This window comes from Benincasa hispida, chromosome 11 (assembly GCF_009727055.1).
Source record: "Benincasa hispida cultivar B227 chromosome 11, ASM972705v1, whole genome shotgun sequence".
In the NCBI taxonomy this organism is placed as follows: domain Eukaryota; kingdom Viridiplantae; phylum Streptophyta; class Magnoliopsida; order Cucurbitales; family Cucurbitaceae; genus Benincasa; species Benincasa hispida.
The window spans coordinates 67,660,688-67,670,983 of record NC_052359.1 but is presented as its reverse complement, the minus strand read 5'-3'; the positions used below and the strand labels follow the sequence as shown (position 1 = coordinate 67,670,983).

General features: G+C 31.6%; 2 protein-coding genes across 2 annotated transcripts; one reads left to right on the top strand and one right to left on the bottom strand.

Moving 5' to 3' along the window:
* The first annotated feature begins 207 nt into the window (after nt 1–207).
* LOC120091261 (dirigent protein 22-like) lies at nt 208–1,121 on the top strand. Its single transcript, XM_039049213.1, has one exon. The coding sequence runs from the start codon at nt 311–313 to the stop codon at nt 875–877; it is 567 nt and encodes a 188-aa protein (XP_038905141.1). The 5' UTR covers nt 208–310; the 3' UTR covers nt 878–1,121.
* A 7,624-nt stretch (nt 1,122–8,745) lies between these two features.
* Nucleotides 8,746–10,040, bottom strand: LOC120092214 (60S ribosomal protein L21-1). Its single transcript, XM_039050451.1, has 2 exons — nt 9,745–10,040; nt 8,746–9,211 (listed from the first exon to the last, which is right to left on the bottom strand). Exons 1-2 carry the CDS (start codon nt 9,979–9,981, stop codon nt 8,954–8,956), a joined length of 495 nt encoding a protein of 164 aa, XP_038906379.1. The 5' UTR covers nt 9,982–10,040; the 3' UTR covers nt 8,746–8,953.
* Between the last annotated feature and the right edge of the window lie 256 nt (nt 10,041–10,296).

Genomic DNA, 10,296 nt, shown 5'->3' with positions numbered 1-10,296 from the left:
GTAGTGGTCCTTAAATATTTGCACTTTTCTTGAATTTGATTAAATTACAAGTTTAGTTGTCAAATTTTGATGTTTTGTATCAACTTGTTTCTAATAATAAGTTGTTAAATTTTTAAAATGTCCAATATGCCCCTCAACTATGAAACAAGTGTTTTTCCTTTTGTTCTTTTCAAGTCCAACCACAAATGTCCCATCCACCAATACCCTTTTACTTTTCTTCTCCCCTTTTACATCAAACGCTCCATAGCTATTGGAAATCCTCCCTTTAAAAGTCCCCTAATACTCCACTTGATTCCATTCATTTCCTTCCATGGCTCTAATTTTCATCCCAAGACGCGCGGCGGCAATTTCCTTCTCCCTCTTCCTCATCTCCGCCCTCGTTGCATCGGATCCCGTTTTGTCACCGGAAAAGCTCGGCATCCGGCGTCGGGAGAAGCTTAGTCACCTCCACTTCTACTTCCACGACATCGTCAGCGGCCGGAACCCCACGGCGGTGTTTGTCGTCCCGCCGCCGTCCAACGCCTCGCGTACTCTGTTCGGCTCGGTGGTAATGACGGATGATCCGCTGACTGAGCGGCCGGAAATTGGGTCGAAATTGCTGGGAAGAGCTCAAGGATTTTACGCGGGGGCGTCGCAAACGGAAATTGGATTCTTAATGGTAATGAATTTTGCGTTTGTGGAAGGGAAATATAATGGAAGTTATTTGAGCATTTTGGGGCGGAATACGGTTTTTTCCGCCGTCAGAGAGATGCCGGTGGTCGGTGGCGGCGGGCTTTTCCGATTTGCTCGTGGGTATGCTCAGGCGAAGACTCACGCGGTGAATATCAGTTCTGGTGATGCCGTTGTGGAATATAACGTCTATGTCTTCCACTACTAAACAAAAAGTATTTAGGAATTTTTCTTTTTCTTTTTCTTTTTCTTTTTCAAAAGTTAAATAGACATGGCGGAAAATTTAAATGTTTGACTAATGTATTTTTACTGCTATGTTCAGGCAATTGAGAAGTGAGTTTTATGTTATGAGTTGAAAAGTGGAGTTTAGATTTAAATTCTATGTTGATCTGTTATGCTATGTTTAAGTTCCCGAGTATTTAAGAGAAATTAAATAATAGACTTAAGTTTATATGTTGATATCTCTACTCCAAACTTTGATTTTTTTTTATATTCTAAAAGATAAAATGTGACCATTTTAATCTTTGTGTTGTAAATTTTAACCAAAATTTTATACCCAATGAAATCATGTAATATAACATAGAAAAATACTTAGTGCATCTAGAACAATACTCATCTTTGTGCATCCTATCAAATTATCCAATCATAATTTATGTGACAAATTCTTTATATTTTAATTCTTTTCTAGTGAATGATGAGAGATGATGTTCCTTTTTTCAACACAGAATTAAAATGAATATTGAATATACAAAATTATAAGGGAATTTGGAGGAAATGGTAAAATTGGGAATCTTTTGGATTTATGTCAAAGATCGAAAATAATAAGAATTTTGGCAAAACATGTGTCAGTCATATGACAATTTTTTCAGATTCCAACCAAATGGATTTAAGAGAAAAAAGGTGGCGTATTTTTTTGCCAATTGGAATTTCGAATTGGCATTAGATTTGATTTGATATAACCATTCATTCTCTAATTGGTATATCTCCATTTTGATTTTAATTTATAGATCTTTAAATTTTACATTATCTTATTATTTTTTTATTATTTTAAATTGGTATTAATATATTTGATTCCGACTGAGAATTATTTATTATTTTATACCTATTATCATCAAACAAAACGATATATTTCATTCAAATTTTTTCATTTTCATTTTTTCTCACATTTTATCACTTATAATCTTATTATATTATTATATCATTTTAAAAATTTTTATATACACTTCGTTTTATCAGTATCTCAAAAAAAGTCGGTCTTTTTTACAAACAAGTAAATAATCAATGTTTTAATTTTTCTGTTTTTACTATGGATCTACAACGAATAAGGATTCTTTTCGATAGTAGATGGAATGAAAGTTCAAACTATCATGATTATCTAGTTGTTGAGACTTATATTCTATCAAATTCGTCCTTCCAACAACTTGTTGGTTATATTCAAGGTAAATTTTTTCCATCTTCTAATCTCTCTATAACTCATTTGACATTGTACTAGGATGGTTCCAACAATTCGAATCTTATTCGGATTGTTGAAGATAAGGATGTTTTGTGGCGGATGCCAGTTTTATCGAACTTCTCCCATAATGATTTATGTGTAGTTGTTTACATCGTATCATCTGGTACTTATGAAAACACAGTTTATTCGAATAGTGAGTTAGCAGGAACAGATGATTCCATCCAACAGTCTGATCGCCATACTGAAATAATTGATTTCCAAGCTTCTGAAATCATAGTGTATTTGAATAATGAGTTATCTCGTCCTCACAGTTGGCAATTATTATGTCTTTGTTTGCTTTTTTTTTTTCCCACCGGTTATTCCAGCAGCCCTCAATCTTTCACTGACTCTTGTTCTTCCTTGAATTTTCTCTTTTTTCATAACTTTAATCCTTCTTCAAATGCATTTGAAGGGTTTATTTTAAACTTATTAAACGACAATAAACAATTTTTGTTTCATTTTTGTTTTGGAATTCTAAAAATTAGGGGAATATTTTTGTATATCAAAGATTTATTCAATTTTCTTAAATTTTTTAAATAAAACATTATTTTAAAACGATTTGGTAAATCTTTAATTATTTAAGAAAAATAAACATCTCTATATATTATATCCCAAGATTTCCGTTCAGCACTTATTTCTTACTTTTAATGGTGGAAACAATGTATAAAACAAATTACAATGCATGGACGAAAAGAAAGATTATAGGAAGGTTTCCCTACCTATGAAAAATCTTGTGGTACTGTCATGAAAAACTCTATGGATCGGTTTCAGAGTCCCTTGTAACAAGATAAGATTAGAAAAGAGTATACATGAGAAGGTGAAAGTTTCGTCCACGATCTACAGTCACTTCCCTTGCAACCATGGAAGGCATTCTCCAGACTATTCGTTAGTAATGCTGTAATGGAATGGATTCTCCTCGCAGTGGGTAGAGAGATTTTGTGGGGTGTTGCCTGAACAAAGAGGTTTTGTAGTTGGTCGCCCAAACAGAGAGTGATTTTGTTCTTCACACTTCTTGTGTGTCTTGGTTTCGACTGCGGAAAGTCGAAAATCCCTTATTTCTTTTATTGTGGGATTATTTATGTTTTTGGGATATTTTTTTGTATTTTGAATGTATGTCTTGGTTTGTGTGGCAATCATGTTAGGTAGGTGTGATTTGAAGTTTGGCAAGCTGCATCGTTTACCGTGATAATTATTTTAGTTATAGTATATTTGTTGTTTTTTGAACGGTTTAAAAACTCTCCAACTTCAGTATGTGAACGTTGGATATTTTTTAAGTGAGGGTAGTTTTGACAATTTTGCATTATTATTTTTTTATTATTTAATTCAATTTTTTCATTTTCACAATTTTAAAAATATTTTGCTATTTTTTAAATGAAATCTTAAATTTTGTCATTTATCTATAATGGAGTTGACATTCAACAAACAATTAAGGATCCAAAAACTCTAACTACTTCAATTTTAGGCAATTAGCATGCATGTTCATAGTTTTCAATAAATTAGGGTTTTAGAATCATACCTTTAATGTTTCCACCGAATTTGCTTGATTCTTCTCTGAATTCTTCTACAATCTTAGCAGTAGACCACCACCAAAGTTTTCTCAACTAATCTCAGGTCTTAGATTGAAGTGTGGTCTTCAAATTGAGGAGAATTTGAAGTGGTTTTGAGAGTTGAAGAAGAAAGGAAAAAGCCAGTTTTTCTTTTCAACTTTTTCAATTTGCATGTCCTCCAAATCTGTTCAAAAACTTCAATATATAGAAGTTTGTCATACAAATCAGATTGAACATAATATAGCCATTATTCCATTAATCCTTAGTAGCTTAAGGTGTAATTCATAATGGAATAAGTGGGATTATCCCACTTCCAATTTTTCTAATAAAATGAATTATTTGAAGAAATATTAAACTTGTTTTTTAAAAAATTATTTTCAAATTCAATTTAATTTAAATATAAATTTCATAATTTAAAAATTAATTAATTCAATTTTATAATTTTTAATAATTACTAAATTGAAAAAATAATTAAATTAATTTAATTTAATATCAAATATTAAATTAATATAACACCTCATTAAGTATTTAAATCATATAAATATTATCAACTCCCTAAAATCGTAACGTTTAATTCGATAATTAAACGTCAAATATATCAAATATAATAATCTAAACCCTAAATCGAGTTTGAACATTTCAAATTCTTTCAACACGCTATTCTAAGGTTTAATCCTTTTACGAGCTAGTAGAAAGACCTAATGGATCTATAGATCATGAGCTTCAATGATTTTCGATTAATTGGCTAAACTCTTTAAGCCAAATTAATCAATATTCGTTAACTACCAAGACATATCACTGTAGCTCAATAGTTACACTCTCCTCACTGTAGATATATTGTTGTCCACTTGATTTAACCATAATCAGTAAGTCAATCCTTCACAAGTCGTTCGTATTTACAACTAGGTTAAATTTACCGTTTTACCCCTATAATACATCTTTTTCCATAAGTCTCTGCTAATCCTCTAATGAACAATTTGTTTATGATCCTACCAATAAACCGAATCCTTCTTAGCCACGAGAGGGCGGGACCTCTTTGTTCAATATCAGAAGTCAGTACTTAAGGGAACAACTTATCTGCTAACACTAAAACGGGTAGGTGTGAACTCTATCTTGCATAACTATGTCCCCAGCTATTTATCCAGTCTTACCCCTAAAATGGGAGACATATTGAGCGGTGACATTGAACTACTCTCACCTATACAAATTAAAGGATAATCACGAATAAATAGGAGTTCATAGTTAGTTCGGGATTAAGATCGAGTTATCTTAGGTTATCAAATTGAAATAGCTAGTTTTAACAGTAAACGGTTGTTATAAAGAAAAAATGACTATTTTATGGCCTGATCTTATGCAAACATCTTTTGTATAGGATACCCCCACTCACAAGTCTCCACATGAACGACTTTGAAATCAAATTGTTTGTATCAGTATACAAAGCGGACCACATTCATAATGTCCCAGGATAAAGTACCCAACTCTATCCATATATTTATAGACCTTTTTGCCTATATATTAAAACTTGATCCTCTTTTATGTCTCTACATATAATTTAAGTATTCATATTATAGCCATGGTTAGTTTATTGTTTTAATAAAAGAATGCAATTCAATAATACCTTTATTGATAGAAAATAACAATAGTAACTTTATTGTGAATAGAATATGTTTAATGTTTACAAACTACGAGTTTTAGGACATTTAAAATAATCTAGTCAGCCCAAATTAGAATATCATGATGAAAAATAGGCTACACCCATCTATGGTGCACCCAGTTAAAAATTGACATTTGTTAATTTTTTTAATGTGATTTTTTTTTCTTGTGTATAGGAAAGGGGAGTATAGTATTAGGCTGCACCTAAGTATTGCTCTATCATGATATGTAATTACTTACTGAGACTTGAAAGTTGATTATGCTTCACGATATTGGGAAATGGTTGACCCATTTTGGAGATCCAAAATGAAAATTGACCCATTTTTTTAAAACTTAGGAATTTTGACCTCTTGCTTACATCATCTTCAAATAATTTTACCAAATTATCCTTATTTTTTCCTCTCTTCCCCATCATCATTCTACATTTTTTTATTTTTTTCTTTCTTCTTTTTTTCTACCGCTCTTCTTCTTCGGCAAGTGCCTAGATTCGTTCTCCTCTCTCTCGTTCTTTGTTCTTCATTCTTCTTATTCTCTAGTCTGTGAGATCTTTCTTCAACAAGCAAGATCGTGCCTAGATCCAACAATGTTGTTGAATGAGACGAACGTTGGGGATCGACATCATGAGAGGAGAACGATCCTGAGAAAAATGGAGAGAAGAGAGCAATCTGTGAGAGAAAAGAGAGGAGAGCGAGACAGAAGAGAACGAGAGAGCGAGATTGGTCACTCCGCGTGTGCGCGAGAGTTTTGTTTTTGGTATATTCACTTGGGATTAATGTCAACAAAGGTAAAAAGAAAACCCCACATTTTTAAAAAGCAGGACAAATCTCATTTTCTCCTCTTAGTTTAGGTCATCCGTACAAAAAAGTCCATATAAAGATTGGAGCTCGAAAAAGATTATTCAGTGGAAATTAATGTAGATAGCAATATTTTAAGGGTGTAATGTCAATATTTACCATATTTAGTGTGTGGTTTATGCAAATTGCCCAAAAGTTTATTGAAAAATGGAAGCGGTAAAAAAACGTTTAAATACAACTTTTCATCTCCTTCGTACTTGGTCTCAATATTTTAGAAGATTTAACACTTTTTTATCATATTTCAATTTAGTTTCTATTCAGATCTCATTTGGTAACCATTTTGTTTTTGTTTTTAGTTTTTTAATATTAAACATATTTTCTCCTCATTTCTTACAATAATTTGCATTACAATCGTTGAATTCTTAGCCAAATTCTAAAAACAAAAACAAGTTTTCAATATTTTTTAGTTTTCAAAATTTGGCTCGATTTTTAAACCACTGGTAAGAAGTAGATAACAAAGGTAGAAATTTGGAGGTAGAAATAGTGTCTCTATCAAAATAATTACCAAAAAGGACCTAAATAATTCAGATTTCAAAAGTAATTATTGTTATATTTAAAACCTCGAAAACTGAAATAAATTCAAAATTCAAACAATACAAGAGTTAACTTAAATTGCGTAGGGTTTAGGACTTTAGGTATTTTACTAAGGGGAAAAAAGGAAGTTGCCTCTTTGATTTTATGTTTCGGCTGCAAGTAATGGAGGACTCCATCTCCATTATTTATCACTTATCACTTACGAATATAAAATAAAGGTGCTGAGTTTTGTAGGGATAGGTGCATTGGATTTATATAATTTTAATTTGGCTATTTTAGTACACCACTTTAAATGGTCCTTCTTAATATTTTCTTCCTAATTAAGTTTTTTTTATAATTATTCTAAATACAAATTTAAATTAAAAATTATAAAAAAAAAAAAAAAAAAAATCTGTCAATCTCAATTATATATATATATTTCTTTTCTGTCTCTCAATCTCGAGGAGGAGAAAAATTGATTAGGTAGAAAATATTAAGAGGGACCATTTAAATCTATTTTTCAAAAGTGGGGGACTACGCTAAAGTGAAACTATATTATTCTTTAGGATGAGGAAAACACATTATTTATTTTTAATTGAAATTTGTATTTAAAATAATTTTAAAATTTTGATTAGGTAGATAATATTAAGAGGGACCATTTAAACCTATTTTTCAAAAGTGGGAGACTACAATGGCAAAAATGAAACTATATTATTCTTTTTTGTTTTTCCTAAAATAAAAACAGAACTTTGGGCTACCTGATATATGAATGAAATAAAAGCCACCCAAAATGTCAATTTCTAAAATTTTATGATGTACACTTCATATTTTGCAAAAAATTAAATCTCTAATTTGTTCAACGGTTTATTTATGCATGAAATAAATTTATAAAATTGTTACAACTCAAAGTTTAGGAACCAAACCGTTACTTTTATGAAAGTTTAAGAACTAATAATGAATGGTAATTTTGAAGATAAAAGATAAAAGCAAATATTTTCAATCTGCTTGATAGTTGATTCAGAAATGATTGTCATTTATGGTATGTTTTGTACTATATATTTATAAACTTATAAATTGTATGATAATTATTTTACAATATCATACATTATACATTTTAATTTAAAATAAAACAAAACAATTGCGATTACCATATTATGTGATTACTATATATTTCTCAAAAGAAAAATGGTTTCCAGAAACAGATATATGAATCCATGAACCCCCTAAATCTGAGAGACCTAAAGTACTGCTCTACCAACCAAAACCCAAAACTTCTTAATTTATTTTCTTAATCAAATTTATTTATTTTAATTTCGGGGTTAAACTGATAAATGGATGACACAGGTCGTTGCCCAATGAACGTATAGAGAGATTAATGATTAACTTTCATAAATAAATTCTTAAACTGCATAGAAACGATCCAACAATTCTAAAGAATGAAGTGTTTAAAAAAAGAAAAAATATAACCAAGACCTTCAACCGTAGAAGAAAAATCCCTAATAGAAGAATATATAATTTTCTATTGTCAAAAAAAATTAACGGAAAGCATTTTTGCTATTCGTTTTTATCACTAATTAACATTTATAACATAAACCACAAGGAATTAACCAAAGAATACAATAAAATACAATTTTACAACAAAAAAAAAACCACAAATAACATGAAAGAAAATTCAAAGACATTTATTTAAGCCATAAAATAAAAAACTAGTTTTGACAACACCATTTAATTTGGGTTTTTGGTTTGCTCTTCTACTTCCACCTCCACTACTGAATTTCATCGTTTCATCATCTAATTTTCAAGATTGATTTCAAAATTAAGCAAATTCGAAAACCAAAAAGGTCGATTTAAAGAACTTGCTCGTCATTGAAAGATCTATATGGTTATATGAAAACAATGGTAACAAATTAGAGAAAACACATCCAAAATAATGAATATCAAATAAAGCATATTAGCCTCTTCAACCATCACCAATAAAGATCCTTGGGCAGGCAAAACAAAAGCATTAGAACGAACATATCTTAACAAAAATCACTTTGAATAAAGCTGAAACTACACTAGTTTACTCAAGCTAATGGCCGAAACCAGAAACTAAGAAACAATTCAATTCATAAGTTTGGTATCCAAAATTTAGAAGCATAAAGAGAATTGTACTATCCAAGCAGTTCAGAGATCAAACAAAAATAAGCCAACCAAAACAAGATAAGTTCAAAGAGGAGAAAATTCTAATAGCCACCCTTGAGATCATTAACGACATCGTATGGAATAGGAGTCACAGTCTCCATTAAAGCACCTTCAACCATGAACCCTGGTTTGGGGCCTTCTGGTTGCCTCTTGGTACAAATGACTTCACCTTTGGCCTTGGCTTCAGCCTTCAGCTCGTCATTCTTCACCTTCCGCAAACGGAACTCCTCGGTGCATCGAGAAGGTTGCACATGCTCGACACGGACGTGAATTCTCTTCTTGATAATTCTGTTGCCCACCTGCAAAATTCCATTGAACATCACAAGTGAGTCTAATTTGATTGAATGACAACAATTGTTCAGCTACCTAGATTATCATATAAACGACCCTATAATGATAACCCTTCATAGCTAAAACACCAAATCATTTTATGAACATCATCATATTTCATAAGGCAGAATCTACTCAAAAGTTCAAAACATTTTATTCTTCGAATGCATATGAAATGACCGACTATTTACAAACCAGTATAACATGACATCACAATCAAACAACAATCATCAAAACATCATCATTCGACTAGCAAAAGACGAGCAATTTCAGAAATAAGCACCGAGTTGCAACACAGATAGACAGATACCTATCCAACCAACAGCAACCATGAAATTAATGAATAGAACAGAAACCTAAATAAGCTTCTATAAAACTCAAACACAATCCACTTCTCCAAATCGCCAAAACCACACACATTCTAAAAACCAGAACAGATCTGATAAAAGAATCGAAAACAAAACCAATCCAGAAACGAAAGGAAGCGAAAAAGGAATCGAACCTGCTTGTTGATCTCGACGCCGATGGCACGCTTTGTGACATTCCATACACGGCCTGTGCGACCATGGTAAAATTTATGCGGCATACCCTTGTGGACGGCGCCGTTCACCTTGATATCGACATAATCGCCAATTTTGTATGTCCGCAAATAGGTGGTCAAAGCAATATAACCCTTCTTCCTGAAAGGCCTGGCGAAGAGGTCTCTGGTACGGGATCGAAGTCCATGGCCGGCCGGCATCTTCAGAGCAGGATGAAGCTTTCTCTCTCACACTCTCTCACAAAATGGAAGAAACCCTAGTTATTTGAGGGATATATATAATATAGTAGCTAGGGTTTTTGAGTATTGTTTCTTTCAATGGGCCGAATTAAAGTGGGCCATTTGGTGGGAAGTGGATCAAGTTATTCACAAATTTTGCCCATTTTATTGCCTTCGTTTTATTTGGAAATTGTCACAACTCAGTCCACCTTCATATATAATTACAGTTTTTTTCTTTGCGACAAAAGAAAGACAATTATTTTTTCTTTTTTTTTTTTTTTTGTCAAAATCTAATTT